Here is a 19,251-nt window from a genome sequence, read left to right as displayed (position 1 = left end):
TCTCTTCTATTGGCTCATCCAGAGGTCATGGAGGGGTCAGCAGACTCCGCCCCCCCGCTCTTGCCCCGCCCCCCGTCACGCGGTGTCCTGGACGTCCTGAACTGGCACCGGAAGCTGCAGGGCCGGAGCCGGAAGGGAATGGCGCGGGGGTGCTTCGGGATGAAGGTGGACCGGATCGGGGTCATCAGCGGTCTGGGATGCTGACGCAAACACAGGTACACATAAAATTATTAAAAGATGTTTGATATGACCTAGGGCTGCACAATTAATCGCAATGAAACTGCATGTGATTTGGCAAAGGCTGCGATTATTTTATGTGCAGTTTGTCAGTGCAGCGGCTGATCGGTAGTAAATGCTCCATCTGAACACCAGAGGGCGTCACACGCACACACACACACACACACACACCACATATCCATCTGAACACCAGAGGGCGTCTCACGCACACACACACACCACATATCCATCTGAACACCAGATGGCGTCACACACACACACACACACACACACACACAAACACACACACACACACACACACACACACACACACACACCACATATCCATCTGAACACCAGAGGGCGTCACACACACACACACACACACACACACACACACACACACCACATATCCATCTGAACACCAGAGGGCGTCTCACACACACACACACACACGCCAAATATGACCCGCCGTAGAAGTATGTATGAATGTATGTAATATAACACACATCATTCCAGGAAACTCCTATGGACATCATCGCTGTCGCTGAATAAACAGAAGATCGAAACGCTTTGATTGATTAAACATGACTAATAAACACACGACTGCCTTATTCTTTGTTTATAGTAAAAGCATGTTATTAAATGTTGTCAGAGGTTCATAAATGCTTCTCATGTCTGGAAAGAGTGAGCAGCGTTTACAGAGCCGTACGTCACTGACAAGCTGCGCATAACAAATAATCTCAGCATTAGCGATTTCAAAATCGCGATAATCCAAATCGGTTGAAGTGCGATTACATGTAAATTGCGATTAATTGTGCAGCCCTAATATGACCCCTCTAAAAACACAAAGTATATTTGTGAACAATCATATGACAACCTGTTTATCACTGTGTGCTATTGTTATGACTCATTTTCTGCATGTGTGTGTGTGTGTGCAGGTGAGCGCGAGGATCATGTGTTCGTCATACAGACCTTCACCTGCGAACATTACAGAATCCTTCTGTTCCGATGCTGCCTTCACAAGAGTGTTGGTGTTGTGTTAGCGTCTGCTGGATCATGTTCAGTCCAAACGGCTGTAACGTGACCATCTGCAACAACAGCAAAACTCACAGTTTTGGCCTTTTACACTGAACGCAGAACTTGACATATTTGTCGTTTTAAGATGCTGAGGTTTTCTCAGCTGAGTGTGTGTGAGTGAGACCTCTGGCTGATTGTCCAGTCAGTTTTGTTTACTTTGTTTACCATGTTTGACTTGACAGAGCTTCTGTTCAGACATTTTTGTGAGTGGGAACTTGTTCTCAATATGTAACACAAGTTAAAACTTGTTTGTGTGACGTCCATAAATGTTATTTAACATCTAAATTAAAGGTGTTGTTAATTTTAAACCTGACTGAAATGTGTGTGTGTGTGTGTCACTCAACAATTAAACTGCACAGATTCCCAACAGAAAATGATCAAATTTACAGTATATTATGCGTGATAAGTTACTGTCCAAGTGTGGGATCTGTGAATATATATAAAACACAGTATAAATTTTACTTAAACACTTTATTTTATACACCCTAGCTTTACACACACACACACACACACACACACACACACACACACACACACACCGTTTTATGTATGTAAACAACATACAAGTTACAAATACAAGGCTTTACATTGAAAAAACACAAAATCTATATAATAAAAAAAACTATATACTATAGACTATAACTATATACTATAGAATATACTATAGATTAGACTATAGGGAAAACTATTATACAACGTTTCAAAGTTTTAGATTTCAAATATATTTTTATTATTTTTTATTTTATTTTTTATTGAGGACATTATATAAACAAATAAGGAAACAGTCGCAATGTAGAACAAATAAACGAGGGAAAAAAAGGAAAAAAAGATACAAGACAGGGGTATATAATCAGAAATGATTAAGCCTACATATCAAAGGAAAATATGATTTTTTTTTGTTTTGTTTATTCAATGCCATGAGAACAAGAGGTATTATATTATATTATATTACACTAACTACATTAGTTTTCAAATATCTTTCAAATTAACGGTTCAGAGGAGTGACGTAAGAAGGAGGCGGGGCCTGCGTCAGGGTCACGTGACACCGCTGCTGTGCAGTGCAGCTCGAGCGACTGGAACGGACCCGAATCACCGCCACCGCACACAAACCCGCTCCGTTCACCGGCCCAGCGCGATCTTCCGCCTCCCGCGACGCGTCCCAGCAGCGGCAGCATCAGCATCATGTCGGCGGTGCAGCGGATGAAAGTAGCAAACGAGAAACACAGCAAGACGATCACACAGAGAGGACACGTGCAGAAAACCACGGTACGCGCGCTCCCGCGGCTCACAGAGACATAGCACACGCGAACACGTAAAGTAATGCACAGTATATGGAATTACACACTACGCATATTTACACTCACAACATCAGCACAAATAGATTAACACAAATACACATTCACCATTAACAAAAAAATACCATGTATTTTGCTATTAGTACCATATATTCTGAAATATATCAGAAGTATGGAGTGCTGTTTGTGTCAAAAAAGTGTCGACTGCTTCGTGCAATAAATTTGCCTATTCATACTGTTACTGCTGTTGTTCGTTTAGTTTGATTCCTCATACACTATGTTAACGTATTTTACATACATCCATGCAGGTAAACAAATATATTAGATTTTTTTTTTAAATGAGTTTTCTAAAACATTGAGATGCATTTATCTTTGTTATACTGTGTAAACGTGAATTAATCTATATTTCATCTACGTGCTTCATATTCAGAGTTTTAATTTAGAATGATGGTAAGAACACTATGGAAGCTTTTTTCCGCCACAGAATAAAACAATATAAAAGATAATTGCGACTTTTTCTCTCACAATTCGGACACTTTTTCTTGCAATTCTAAGTTTACATCTCGCATTTCTGACCTTTTTCTCAAAATTGCATGATATAAACTTGCAATTGCCTGTTATAAAGTCAGAATTGTGAATTTATATCTCTATACTATCTCTATAATTCTGACTTTATTTCCCGCAGTTGTGACTTCTGCAATTCAGACTTTTTTTTCTCTTCCAATTCTGAGTTTATATCTCGCAATTCGGAGAAAAAAGTCAGAATAGCGAGATGTAAACTTACAATTATCTTTTAAGTTGTTTTTTTCTGTGACGAAAACAAGCATCCAAAGAAAACTCATTTAAAAAATCAAAACATTCTGTTTGTTTAGTGGGATATCTGTAAAATGAGTTTCAGAAAACAACAGAAATAACTGTTAATGCTGTGCGAATAATCAAATTTTCAAAGTTTCAACTTAAATTTTGGCTTCCAACAATGGCAGAGTTTTATTTTTACATTTGATCATTCAATTTCTGTAGTAGGCTATTAGTTGAAGATAGGGCTGCACGAAAAATGATTGAAGAAAAATGCGATATGCGATACCTCATTAAATAATGCGATGTTTGATATGCGATACGATAATGCTTAAAGTGTGTAAATAAATAAACAGATAATCTTTAAAATATATTTAAAATTATATACGTGTTTGACATTCTTTTTGTGACAAGAAAACATCCCTAAACTTCTGACAGTGAACATCAGTGTTTTACTGTATATAAGAAGTGTTATTTTAACATCAGTGTAAACCTCGGGGTTCAGGCGTTCAGGTTATCCTACATTAGGGTTATTTAACAACACAAACTGAATAATCAAATGTAAAAATAAAACACTGCTTAGTATTCACTGTATGAATTAAATATATACTGATTCTTATTAAAGCTACAAAAGTTATTCAGCCGAGAGCAGCGAGTGATTTTCTCTTTGTCTTTTCTTCATGACCCCAGTTATTGCAAGCCGTTGCGATATGCATATCGCGATATATACATTTGCGGTATTTCGTTGTATTGTGCTGCCCTAGTTAAAAACTGTGGTGTCAGACTTGCATTAAAAGCTATTTTATTTGTATCCTTTTTCTCTTGAATTTGTCCTATTGTTTGTATTATATTACTGACAGTTTACTTTTCTTCAAAAAAATAATCAAATTCTTGAGGGCTTTTTTGCTTGCATTAGTTAGTCTGGTCTGGTATAGATGGAAGAAAATCATTTTTCGATGCATTGCGATGCTGATGTGACCGATTCTGCATCGATGCATAAAAACAAAAGAATATATATATATATATATATATATTTAATTAAATAGACCTATCATATAGCCTATATATTAATGTACTGTTTTATTGTAAATAATGTAATGTTTTTATAGGCTATTTTAATTAAAAAAAGTTGCATTTGTTCTTTGTAAGCATAATATTTGTACTTTTAATTAAAATCAGTTTATTTGTATTTAATACACTAAAGACTATGCAGTGACTATTTTAACATTTGATTTTTCAATTTCTGTATTATGTCGTACTTGAATGCTACTGTTAAAAAATAAAGCACTGTTAATTTAATTTTTTTTTCTTATGTTGTATTTTTTTCTGCTTTTTGTTATTTGCATCTTTCTTCTTATTTTTTAATAACAAAAATAAAATAACTAAGAATGATATTGTGATTATTAATATAAAAATTATTTTTTAGGGATGCACCGATATATCGGCCAATAATCGGTATAATAGCAATTATTTTCACTATTGGCCATCTGCATATTTCTGATAAGAAACAAAGTCTAAGCTTTCAAATTTTGTCAGTTTTATCACAAAAATTCTCAAAAGTGTTCATGCTCTTTAAGGTAGGGCTTTCCTTTTTTTTTTTCTTTTTTTTTTTCATAAACACTTTTTGTTGTTCTGGTTTAAACCCTTCACATCCTGATAGCAATCAATAATAGAAGTAGTCTAAATATTTTCTTTAAAATTTCATACATCTGTGGAAGTCTCAGAAACCAAAAATGTTTGTCCAATCATTGAATTTGTTTCTCTGGCAACACTATCAACGCCAGAATAAATCTGTAGTAGTCAGGTGGTACAAGAGCTCTGTAAGCTAATAAATTAATTATTATTGTAATAGTATGTGAGTGTTTTGGTAGTTTAACGCCGTTTCTTGTGACGCTTTGCAGACTGAAAGATACAGAATGATCATGTCTCAATCGCGGAGAGACGTCAATAAAGCAGCTTGTGAAAAATGTTACTTAACATTGCTTTTACCTCAGGAAAGTTATCCAATGTTCACAGTTCATTAGTTAGCTATAAAAACACTACAGATAAGCTTATTTATTTACTGTTAATTATATATGTATGTTTGAATAAATCTGTCATGAAGACAAGCGTTTATGAAAATTACCTTATGTGCATACAAACATTTCAGTTTTTATTTGAGTGTAATAATTATATCAGAAAAATAAATAGCAGTTGAATATAATAGTTTGGGCTCTTTTGTTAATTTTACCCTCTAATATATAATAGTAATTTACCAAAAGAGAGAATTCCCTGTATAGCATTAGTTGGGAGAGATTTTACTTTTCCTTCAGAAAATTAAACTCTCGGTATCAGTAGATATCATTCTGAAAAGAAAACGGTAGAGAAATTTATGTGCATCTCTAATTATTATTAATTAAATAATTACAGGAAAAGAATCGGTTAATAATTGAATCGTTACCCTCTGAATCGTAATCAGATTCAGGCAAGTGAAGATTCAGACCTCTAGCTTTGTATTAGTTTCTCTTTCTCTTGGTAAAATTTTGATATAATAGCAACCGGCAAAATATACTTGATAGTATATGTCGCTATCTTGATGAAAATTACTAATATAAGATTTTCTCCTATTCATGTTAATCGTGATTATAATACTGATCAAAATTAACATGAGAATGATAATTTTTTTTGTTACCATTATTGACCAGCCCTAATGACAGCAGTCATAAGATATTTTTATCCACCTATTTTATGCAAATTTTGGGATATTGCATAAAAAAATGCTGGATGAAAACACCAAGATGCGCATGAATTCTAAAAATGCGCTTAAAAATTTTTTTTTTTTCAATAAGAAGACGTGCATAAACAACGACGAAAACATATTTACTGAATAAATCCCTCAATGCTCAACAATAAACTCATGTGACTTTGCCTCAACAGAGGCTGTGATTGGATAACTGGACTAACCAGCAGACCAATCGCATCGCAACATCTCAAATGTTGGTTTGTTGGTTCTGAAACACCTGAGCCAAAGTCTGTCAGCAGAATAACTGGTCATCAGACTTTTCACTAGTTCGCAGTGACTATCGACATGGACGAATGTATGCATCACAAAGCAGTCGAGTCCTTTTTGTCACAAATGGAGCCCCATACACTGAAACCTGTGCTGTGATTGGATGGTTGAGCAGTAGATGTGATGAATGTGTTTGTCCTGCAGCGTGTGGTGAGTGAGGAGAAGTCTCCGGTGGGTCCGTGGCTCCTCGCACTCTTTGTGTTTGTGGTCTGTGGCTCAGGTGAGATGAGAAACAGCTCAAGGTTTATTAAATCATTTACATGATGTGTTATTCATAATCGCACAGAATCACAGATATCAGTATTCGAGACGTGGTGCTGAGCTCAACGACATCCATCTAATGCATGTTTACATTGGAAAAACAAGAAAAAAATTATTTCAATCTATCGTTTTATCATTCTATTGCTGTATCTATCGTTGAATCTATCGTTGTATCTATCATTCTATCGTTGCATCTCGTATCATTCTATCGTTGCATCTGTATCGTTGCATCTGTCGTTGCATATATGATATCGTTCTATCGTTGCATCTATTGTTGCATCTATCGTATCATTCTATCGGTGAATCTATATCGTTGCATCTATCGTATCGTATCGTCCTATCGGTGCATCTATATCGTTGCATCTATCGTATCGTTCTATCGGTGCATCTATATCGTTGCATCTATCGTATCGTCCTATCGGTGCATCTATATCGTTGCATCTATCGTATCGTATCGTTCTATCGGTGCATCTATATCGTTGCATCTATCGTATCGTTCTATCGGTGCATCTGTATCGTTGCATCTATCGTATCGTTCTATCGGTGCATCTGTATCGTTGCATCTATCGTATTGTTCTATCGGTGCATCTATATCGTTGCATCTATCGTATCGTTCTATCGGTGCATCTATATCGTTGCATCTATCGTATCGTTCTATCGGTGCATCTATATCGTTGCATCTATCGTATCGTTCTATCGGTGCATCTATATCGTTGCATCTATCGTATTGTTCTATCGGTGCATCTATCGTTGCATCTATCGTATTGTTCTATCGGTGCATCTATATCGTTGCATCTATCGTATTGTTCTATCGGTGCATCTATCGTTGCATCTATCGTATTGTTCTATCGGTGCATCTATATCATTGCATCTATCGTATCGTCCTATCGGTGCATCTATATCGTTGCATCTATCGTATCGTATCGTTCTATCGGTGCATCTATATCGTTGCATCTATCGTATCGTTCTATCGGTGCATCTATATCGTTGCATCTAGCGTATTGTTCTATCGGTGCATCTATATCGTTGCATCTATCGTATTGTTCTATCGGTGCATCTATCGTTGCATCTATCGTATTGTTCTATCGGTGCATCTATATCGTTGCATCTATCGTATTGTTCTATCGGTGCATCTATCGTTGCATCTATCGTATTGTTCTATCGGTGCATCTATCGTTGCATCTATCGTATTGTCCTATCGGTGCATCTATCGTTGCATCTATCGTATCGTTCTATCGGTGCATCTATATCGTTGCATCTATCGTATTGTTCTATCGGTGCATCTATCGTTGCATCTATCGTATTGTTCTATCGGTGCATCTATATCGTTGCATCTATCGTATTGTTCTATCGGTGCATCTATCGTTGCATCTATCGTATTGTTCTATCGGTGCATCTATATCGTTGCATCTATCGTATTGTTCTATCGGTGCATCTATCGTTGCATCTATCGTATTGTTCTATCGGTGCATCTATCGTTGCATCTATCGTATTGTCCTATCGGTGCATCTATCGTTGCATCTATCGTATCGTTCTATCGGTGCATCTATATCGTTGCATCTATCGTATCGTTCTATCGGTGCATCTATATCGTTGCATCTATCGTATTGTTCTATCGGTGCATCTATCGTTGCATCTATCGTATTGTCCTATCGGTGCATCTATCGTTGCATCTATCGTATCGTTCTATCATTGCATCTGTCGTTGTATCTATCGTATCGTTCTATCGGTGCATCTATATCGTTGCATCTATCGTATCGTTCTATCGGTGCATCTATATCGTTGCATCTATCGTATCGTATCGTTCTATCGGTGCATCTATATCGTTGCATCTATCGTATTGTTCTATCGGTGCATCTATATCGTTGCATCTATCGTATTGTTCTATCGGTGCATCTATCGTCGCATCTATCGTATCGTTCTATCATTGCATCTGTCGTTGTATCTATCGTATCATTCTATCGTTGCATCTATATCGTATCTATCGTTGTATCTATCATATAATTTTATCGTTGCATCTATTGTTGTATCATTGTATTGTTCTATCGTTGCATCTCTATCGTTGCATATCTATCGTTGCATATCTATCGTTGCATCTATCATATCATTCTATCGGTGCATCTATATCGTTGCATCTATCGTATCGTTCTATCGGTGCATCTATATCGTTGCATCTATCGTATCGTTCTATCGGTGCATCTATATCGTTGCATCTATCGTATTGTTCTATCGGTGCATCTATATCGTTGCATCTATCGTATCGTTCTATCGGTGCATCTATATCGTTGCATCTATCGTATTGTTCTATCGGTGCATCTATATCGTTGCATCTATCGTATCGTTCTATCGGTGCATCTATATCGTTGCATCTATCGTATCGTTCTATCGGTGCATCTATATCGTTGCATCTATCGTATCGTTCTATCGGTGCATCTATATCGTTGCATCTATCGTATCGTTCTATCGGTGCATCTATATCGTTGCATCTATCGTATTGTTCTATCGGTGCATCTATCGTTGCATCTATCGTATCGTTCTATCGGTGCATCTATATCGTTGCATCTATCGTATTGTTCTATCGGTGCATCTATATCGTTGCATCTATCGTATCGTTCTATCGGTGCATCTATATCGTTGCATCTATCGTATCGTTCTATCGGTGCATCTATATCGTTGCATCTATCGTATTGTTCTATCGGTGCATCTATATCGTTTAGGGGTGTAACGATACACCAATGTCACGGTTCGGTTCATATCACGGTTTTGGAGCCACGGTTCGGTTCGGTTCGGTTCTGTTTGCTGTGGGGGCAGGGTTCATGGCAGGGCACCACCAGCAATAATAACACTAGATTCACTTTTAACTTAATAAAAACAACAACAACAACAACAATAATTTAACTTAACTTTATTAATTTTATACATTGGCTTCATGTTTTCTTTAGAGCAGTTAGCACACCTGAGTTAACTAAAATGAAATAGCCTAAATGTCTCCACTGACTAGTCAGAAATAAACTGCACACCTGAGTAGGGTTGCCAACTTCAGAAAAGTAAAATGCGGGACAATTGTGGTTCTTTATAGGAAAATGAGGGACACTCAAAATATTTACTGTATCGCACAATGTACATAATTTCAGTGTCTGCAAACTGTAGTTAAGTATAGGCTATGTTTAAAAGGTTATCAGACAAACACATTTGTATTGCTTAACCTATTTATGTACAATTTAATTCTAAAAATAATTTTAATGTCATACAAAAAAATATGTCACATTACAAACAAACCACCATTCAAAATAACCGCATTTATCTGAAGTGGAAAGCTTTTTTAACATTATACATAGGCCTACAGTTCAAAAGTTTGAGGTTAAGATTATTTTTTGGGGAAAGTAATTAAAGAAAGTAATTGCCTACTTTTATTCAGCATTAATCAAAAGTGACAATACATTTATATGGGGGGGGGGGGGCAAAACCGTTTTAAACAAATAATAATCAGAAATGTTTTGTGAGCATATTATTCCCTCAGGTAGTAGATTACATGTTTAAATTTCTTGCGTGGCTGGATGTTGGACTCATGAACAATAATCACGGTGTTTGCATTCGCCAAAAGTGATTTGCCGAAATCAAAACGTGGACAGTGAAAGGAATTTACCGTTAGCGCGAGACGAGTCCGGCTTGAAGCGGAAGCGGACAGACGGCAGAGGATTATGTTCGCAAATCAAACAATGATTAAAAAAGCTGTGATGTGTCATCATATTGGATGATGACAGGTGTCGGTGATCATTCTCAAGATTCGTGATCAGCACTGCTGCTGTTGCTGCTGTATCAATATCAGTCCGTGGTTGTGACCGCAGGGTCTTCAATCACAATATGCCGTGGCGCGGAGTTGCCATCCTGAAGTGCGTATGTAAACTCCCGAGCGTGATCGATCACCCAAATCACGTGACATGCACTTTATTTAGTAAATAATATTATAATAATATTTATTAAAACTACAGCTCTTATTAGTTGTTAAAAGTGTACTCATTAATTACTATTTAATCAAATGTCAAGGAAGAAAAAATAGTTTTGTGACAAAGTGAAGTGAGAGTTGGGCAGCAGGGGGCGGGGCGCGGGGCGTGTTCGGTTCGACATGAGAGTATCGCGGTTCGAACCGTGGCTGTTGTATCGCGGTTTTTCGGTTCGGTTTGAATATCGTTACACCCCTAATATCGTTGCATCTATCGTATCGTTCTATCGGTGCATCTATATCGTTGCATCTATCGTATCGTTCTATCGGTGCATCTATATCGTTGCATCTATCGTATTGTTCTATCGGTGCATCTATATCGTTGCATCTATCGTATCGTTCTATCGGTGCATCTATATCGTTGCATCTATCGTATCGTTCTATCGGTGCATCTATATCGTTGCATCTATCGTCAGGGTGTCCGCGGATCCTTAAAAAGTCTTAAAAAGTCTTAAATTAGATTTTTAAAATTTAAGGCCTTTAAAAGTCTTAAAAAGTCTTATTTTTACTTATGAAAGGTCTTAAATTTTAGATGGCAATTTGACTTAAACATATCTAAATATTTTCTAAATTAGAACCATCTAATTAGCGTACTTTTTTTATTTATTATTCTTTCTTTGTGGTTCACGTGACATTTCGCGTCATTCGCGGCAGCGTTACGTCCATCTCCTGCAGACCTGCACGCGCGAAACAGGAGGAGAGAATGAGAAGTGAGTTGGTAAACGTCAGTTCAGTTCTAAGTTCAGTCTTTATGTTCGTAGTGGTGTGCGATGTGTATTGTCTATTATTATGATATTGTAATCATTGTTTTAACGATGTACTGCGAGCTGACATCGCTTTGGTCTCGTACTCACTGCGTGATGAGTGCAGTTATAACGTTAGGTAGGCTATATGTTCCCATGAGTTTTTGTCTCATATCATATTATGTTGTTATCATAGACCTACAATATCACATCAGCAAGACTTCCGTTTTCCCGTGCACAATTGCAAATGTGATTATTTATTTATATAACAGTAATTAACAATAAATTAACATTGTGATTTAAATTTTATAAACAGTAGCCTATTGTCAATATTGTTTGTTTCCCCTTTATTTCGCTGACGAGAATTTCAAATTGAAGCCATAGCAGAGCCTCAATGCAACAGACAGCGATGAGTTTTTGACTGGAATCCGCGTTTTGAACGAATCAATTTAATGATTCAATGAACAGTCACTTGCTTCCCGAATGAATCAGCCGTTTGAACGAATTGGTTGAATGAATGACTCCCTCAACTCACTTATTAAAACAGTGACTTGCCGCCACCTACTGGCAGCTTTAGTTTCACATTTAGAGTACTTTTTAATTAGAATGTTAAAATTAGAAATCACAGTTCATATTTAACAATCTCATAGCTTTATTTATGCAATTGTAAATGCAGTGTAAATATATTAATGCCAGATCTGATGCCGCCACTGTGTCACCTCTGCACTGCAAAGGTGGATTTTGATTTAATGATTTAATTTGACTGGTAACAGTGGTATTGTGTAATTATTCTAATATAATTTAATTTAAATGTTAGAATTTGACATAAAAGGTGATGCATACATCTACAAATGCCAATATAGAGATGAAAATGCCACTGGAAATCAATTTAAGATGGCAAATATTACCCCTTAATAAAAAATGTTAATTTTTGTTACTATTATCTAATTATTACCCTCAAAACTTTGAAAATATCGATCGAGACATATTTTGTCAATATTACACACCCCTAATGCATGGTATTAATTTTGATTTCTTCGGGTCTTAAAAAGGTCTTAAAAAGTCTTAAATTTGACTTTAAAAAATGTGCAGAAACCCTGATCGTATCGTTCTATCGGTGCATCTATATCGTTGCATCTATCGTATCGTTCTATCGGTGCATCTATATCGTTGCATCTATCGTATCGTTCTATCGGTGCATCTATATCGTTGCATCTATCGTATCGTTCTATCGGTGCATCTATATCGTTGCATCTATCGTATTGTTCTATCGGTGCATCTATCGTTGCATCTATCGTATCGTATCGTTCTATCGGTGCATCTATATCGTTGCATCTATCGTATCGTTCTATCGGTGCATCTGTATCGTTGCATCTATCGTATCGTTCTATCGGTGCATCTATATCGTTGCATCTATCGTATCGTTCTATCGGTGCATCTATATCGTTGCATCTATCGTATTGTTCTATCGGTGCATCTATCGTTGCATCTATCGTATCGTTCTATCATTGCATCTGTCGTTGTATCTATCGTATCATTCTATCGTTGCATCTATATCGTATCTATCGTTGTATCTATCATATAATTTTATCGTTGCATCTATTGTTGTATCATTGTATTGTTCTATCGTTGCATCTCTATCGTTGCATATCTATCGTTGCATATCTATCGTTGCATCTATCATATCATTCTATCGGTGCATCTATATCGTTGCATCTATCGTATCGTTCTATCGGTGCATCTATATCGTTGCATCTATCGTATCGTTCTATCGGTGCATCTATATCGTTGCATCTATCGTATTGTTCTATCGTTGCATCTATATCGTTGCATCTATCGTATTGTTCTATCGTTGCATCTATATCGTTGCATCTATCGTATTGTTCTATCGGTGCATCTATATCGTTGCATCTATCGTATTGTTCTATCGTTGCATCTATATCGTTGCATCTATCGTATCGTTCTATCGTTGCATATCCATCGTTGCACATCTATTGTTGCACATCTATTGTTGCATATCTATTGTTGCATATCTATCGTTGCATCTATTACATCTATCATTGTATCGTTCTATCGTTGCATCTATCTTTGCATCTCTATCTTTGCATCTCTATCGTTGCATCTCTATCATTGCATATATCTATCGTTGCATCTATCATTGCATATCTATTGTTGCATCTATTGCATCTATCGTTCTATCGTTGCATCTATTGCATCTATCGTTCTATCGTTGCATCTATCGTTGCATATCTATCACTGCATCTGTCATTGTATCATTCTTTGCATCTATCGTTGCATGTATCGTCGTATGCTATTATTTATTTCATTTTTGAATGTGTAAACTGTGGTATTGTCATTTTGTGATTCTTTTGTGTGAAACTTTACTTGCTGCCGTCTTGACCAGGTCTCTTTGGAAGAAGAGATAGTAATATCTCAATGTGATTCTCCTGGTTAATAAAGGATGAATAAAATGTATTGTTGCATCTATCATTGCATCTATTGTTGTATCATTCTATCTTTGCATCTATTGTTGCATTTGTTGTTGCATCTTGCGCTCTTATTATTGTATCTATCGTTCTATCATTCTGTCGTCGCATCTATCGTTGCATTTAATAATAAAAGACAACATACAATAAGAATACTTCATAAACTTATAATAATAATATTAATACTTGAATCCAACCAGGCATTGAGATGTAACTTCAAGCTTTAGTTGCTCGTTGTGCAGTTTGTGTTGAACACAGAATCCGCTGTTGTGGGAAACATGATATTGGTTTGTTGTTTCCACACTAACTTTGACTATGATCCAGTAGATATGCGTTATCTCAGATCTCGCTGATGTTCCAGACCAAACTTTCCACCTGCATGAATAATGCCATGGTGTTTATTTACATCACGTCTGCTCTGTGTGCGACCATTCAGGAGATTTACATGTTGTAAATAATGAGACTGTTGTTTCACAGATCTCACATGTAAATCCTATGGCTTTCAACAGCGAAGAATATTTTTACTGTTTAGATTGAAACTTTAGTGTGTCTACAGTGTATCATATCAATAATACACAGTCGTTTCAGTGATCAGTCATATATTTCATTGTCATCACACACCAATATGTTTGTCCAGTATTTGAATTTTCACTGCAAAAAGATTTAAAAAAAAAACATTTAATAACGAGTGTCAAAATATAAAATATATATTTATAAAATATCTAAATAAATATATATACTCTTTTCAAAATATGCAATATATATTGTTCTTTTTAATCATGCAACTAATAAAATATGATCTTTTGGGTCACATGTCTTGCAAAATGTGCAGTTTGCATTGCTCTTGTGATGCGAACAGGCTTTAATAAGTATTACATATTTATGTATTAATATTATCTTTAATATTACATCTCTCTTTCACTTTTAGCCATCTTCCAGATCATCCAGAGCATCAGGCAGGGAATGTGAGGCGTATGAAGCCGCTCGCACTGATCTTCCATGGAGACGTTTTCTTCTTCGGTTCATCCGTTAGTTTTTGTTTACAGCTGATTTCAGTTCTGTGTGTGTGTGTGTGTGTGTGTGTGTGTGTGTGTGTGTGTGTGTGTTCAACGGTTGGACCGTCTCAAGCATGACAGGGTTTTAATCCTTCTTTGTGCCGGCTGCTCCTCAGGACGCTCTGATTTTAGTTTCATTGTTCAGTTTCCTCTGATTTGTGTCGTTTTCAAGTAAACAATAGCAATGTTTCCATCAAAAGTGGCGAATTTAACGTGTGCGCTACATTGGAATGTCGCATAAAACATTTGCAAATAAAGCAGCGTTTCCTTCCCATGTGTTCAAGAGAACAAAAACATCACGTTCTGGGAAACTGCAACAAAATATCAGTAATAAAAATATGAAAATTCTGCAATCAGGCTATTTTTTCCTTGCGGCAGATGAAACGCAAAAATGCTGTGACGCGATTGGTCCGCTGGTTAGTCCGGTTATCCAATCACAGCCTCTGCTGAGTTTGTTGTTCCTAATCGAGGGATTTATTCGGTAAATGTGTTTCCATCGTAGTTTATGCTAATCTGAGTTTTATTTATAACATTTATCTATGGAAGCTTGTTTCCGCCACTTGAATAATAAATAAATAATAATAATTGCGACTTTTTTCTCACAATTGCGAGATATAAAGTCGCAATTGTGAGAAATAGTCGCAATTGTGAGAAATAAAGTCGCAATTGCGAGATATAGTCGCAATTGCGAGGTATAAAGTCGCAATTCTGAGAAATAGTCGCAATTGCAAGATATAAAAGTCGCAATTCTGAGAAATAAAGTCGCAATTGTGAGATATAAAGTCAGAATTGCATGATATAAAGTCGCAATTACGTGTTATAAAGTCAGAATTGTGAGATATAAACTATTCTGAGGTAAAAAAAAAAAAGTCAGTCTTTTTTTTCCCTTAGAATTGGACTTTATATCTCACAAGTCTGAGAAAAGATGTCAGAATTGCGAGATATAAACTCGCAATTCTGTTATAAAGTCAGAATTACGTGTTATAAAGTCAGAATTGCGTGATATAAAGTCGCAATTGCGAGAAAAAAAGTCAGAATTCTGACTTTATAAGACGCAATTGCGACTTTATTTCACGCAATTCTGACTTTATATATCGCAATTCTGAGAAATTAAGTCAATTGCGAGATGTAAACTCGCAATTGTGAGATAAAAAGTTGCAATTATCTTTTAAAATGTTTTTATCTTGTGGCGGAAACAAGCTTCCATATTTATCCACCTCAATTGAACGCTTTTTTTTTAATGCGGATTTTTTGAATTTTTAGAATTTATGCGCATTTTGGCATTTCCATCCAGCATTTTGTTTTTAAAAAATGCGATATCCCAAAATGTGCATAAAAATAGGTGGAAGGAAACGGCTATTTATGAGATTTTGTATGAACTCAGAGAAATGTGAATATTCAGACATCGGTAGCCATATGAATCTGTACCTCCGTCTCTGACAGGAAACTGATGCTCTGTAATGATTTTATACAAATAAAAGATATTTTCTCTATCGGCACTGTGTTTTACTTTTTTTTAAAACTTTTTTTCCTTTTTTTCTATTAAGTAAAGTTAAATCGTTTTCTATTTCTATTTCCAAAAGTATGTGATTCTGACTAATTGGTTTGCATTTCTGAGGTAAAATCTTTAAAGTGGACAGGAAATTAAAATTAATCTATTTGCTAAATGTACGTTATACATATATTGCATATGTTATTATAATTTTTTTATGTTCTGACCTTGTAACTCATAAAATAGATAAATGCACACACACACATTAGTGAGGGTCATTATGCTGGACAGTAGGGAAACACACTGAGGTCAGACACAATACACACATTCATCTCTCTCTCTCTCTCTCTCTCTCTCTCTGGGGATTTGCAGTGGAGAACACTGCACGGTATTGTTGCTGTAAATGCGTTTGATAGCATAAATTAATTCAGCAATTGATAGCAAATGTCCATTTTGTGATCAGAGGGAACTATTTTTCACTGTTTCGTACAGTGTGACAGGTTTAAAGGCTTATTTTTGATGCTTAATTTCATGTTTGTGGATTTTAAAGTAATATTTTCAAAGGTTGGTTTAATTTTTGGATTCAAGTTTTTGAAAAAAGAAAAGAAAAAAAGGGCAACTTAATAACTTTGTAATTGGAAAAGTGAAATGGCTATTTATCTGACAAGAAAGGAAAAAAAATAGAAAGTGAAGTTAGTCGGAGTTTAATAAAAGTAAGAATTAAATTAGATTTTTTTATTTTATAAACTGAAGAATAGAGAGGAATTTGAAAATGTATGGAAATACAAAGAAATGTCGTGCTTTGTTAGAGATGGGGAATTATTTTTGCTAAATGTCTTGAGTAAAGTGTATGTTTGTTAATTGTTTTTAAATGATTTAATAAAGTGTTATAAAAAATCTCTCACACACACACACACACACACACTCTCTCTCTCTCTCCCTCTCCCCCCCCCCTCTCTCTCTCTCTCTCTCTCTCTCTCTCCCCCCCCCCTCTCTCTCCCCCCCCTCTCTCTCTCTCTCACTATCTCCCTCTGTCTCTCTCTCTCTCTCCCTCTGTCTCTCTCTCACTCTCTCACACACACACTCCCTCTCTCTCTCGCTCCCCCCCTTCCCTCGGTGACGTCAGTGGTGTGAAGAAGAAGATGGCGGCGCTCGTGAAGGCGGAAGGTAAGTGTCGGAATCCGTTTCTGTTACGGTGACGCGTTGCTGTCAGCGCGCGAGCTGCCGTTAATCAGAACCCGTTCGCATGGTTCGGTTCGGTCCCGGTGCGTGTGTGTGTTTCTGTTACTCCTGCATTAGTGTATCGTGTGTGTGTTTTTATCCCGTCAATCAGTGTGTGTATATGTCAGTCCGGGGCCTTGGGGTTTGTCATGTGTATTTATGTTTATGAATAAAATAATTAAACTCATTCAGATGGTTTCGTTCGGTCCGGTCTGCGTCGACAGGCCTGTCTCTACATATAGTGTGTGTGATTGGGTCATTATGGGTGTGTGTGTTCAGGAAACGCTGCGTTTATGGCTCTTACAAAAAGTGTTATCATATTTTTGTACACGGTCATGATTTTTTCCTGTATTATTGTTTAAATACTATGGTGAATATGGTAATAATACAGAAGCATGGTCTGATACCATAGTACTGGTATTTTTCTGAACATCGTTTTATTTTGAGATTATGGCATTAATAAACAACAGTCATTTGGCCAATTAACATTTTCCATCATCTAAAATGTACTGACATTAATACACATTCATATTATATATTTTGGATTACATATAGACTATGGATTTCATCATATACTCTGCTGTCTGCATATCAGCATCAACATTACATTATATTAAAAGGAGCTTATAAATCGTTTGTCATAAATATTAGGTCATGTCTGATGACCATGTGACAGTTTTTCGTGTGTTAATCAATTGGAGGCGGGGCTATGCTGAATCTAGAGTGCTGATTGGAGGAAAATGTTTGTTGTGTTGATGTTGTTGTTTGAGGAATCCTGTAAGCTGATATTCCCTGATCTGTGATCAAGTTTGTGAAACTGATATTACAGTTTATATAATCTGATTGATTGAGCCACGTTTGTTAAAAAAAAGCCTGTGATGGAACATTGATTTCAATGCATTTTTGTTTGCAAATGATAAAATATTTGTTTTGTAAATAAAGGTGTATGGATATTGTGTATCCCATAATGTGAGTCAGCTACAATTACGCTGATGTCTGTCAATCCAAACAAAAATTCTGTTTATAGAACATATTGGTTAACATGTGAATCCCATCAATTATGAGCTTTATATTTATTTACAGAATGTAGAAGTGAATATCCATGACCTTCCAAGTCGTTCCTGATTTTTACTAGGGATGCACGATATCTCGGCCACCATATCAGTATCGGCCAATATATGTTCATTTTTAATGTTATCGGCCTGATAGGAAATTAAAGCTGATAAGTAATGTATTATTTCCTTCAGCTGAGATTCTTCAGATACACACTGTTACACATGATGGTTTTGAATTGCTTGAAATATGATTGGAATCACTTCAAAAAGGAAAATACAGTGAAGTCTGTCATATCGGCTTCATAAAGTTAGCCTATAATGAGAACATTATAATTGTGTGTTTGGGACATGGATTTTAATGATGAGACTTTTGTTTTTGTAATTAGACTCTCAAAATCATATACAAATTGTGATTTTGATTTATCGGCCAATATATCGGTTATCGGTTTTAAATATAAAGAATTATCGGTTATCGGTATCAGGCAAAATGTTCATATCGG

General features: G+C 36.2%; 2 protein-coding genes across 2 annotated transcripts in view; both read left to right on the top strand.

The window, feature by feature from the left end:
- The first annotated feature begins 2,346 nt into the window (after nucleotides 1-2,346).
- LOC308703412 (stress-associated endoplasmic reticulum protein 1) lies at nucleotides 2,347-16,481 on the top strand. The gene is made up of 3 exons (XM_081386862.1): nucleotides 2,347-2,562; nucleotides 6,580-6,655; nucleotides 14,857-16,481. Exons 1-3 carry the CDS (start codon nucleotides 2,479-2,481, stop codon nucleotides 14,895-14,897), a joined length of 201 nt encoding a protein of 66 aa, XP_081242988.1. The 5' UTR covers nucleotides 2,347-2,478; the 3' UTR covers nucleotides 14,898-16,481.
- Nucleotides 16,482-17,593: 1,112 nt separating this feature from the next.
- camta2 (calmodulin binding transcription activator 2) overlaps nucleotides 17,594-19,251 on the top strand; it is a 44,905-nt gene continuing 43,247 nt past the window's right edge. The window contains exon 1 of the mRNA XM_081386857.1: nucleotides 17,594-17,642. The gene's annotated coding sequence lies outside the window, so the exon portion shown is untranslated. The remainder of the gene's footprint in view (nucleotides 17,643-19,251) is intronic.

This window comes from Scardinius erythrophthalmus, assembly GCF_964197995.2.
Source record: "Scardinius erythrophthalmus genome assembly, chromosome: 15".
NCBI lineage: Eukaryota > Metazoa > Chordata > Actinopteri > Cypriniformes > Leuciscidae > Scardinius > Scardinius erythrophthalmus.
The sequence above is the reverse complement of the archived record's forward strand: the minus strand, read 5'-3'. Positions and strand labels throughout refer to the sequence as shown.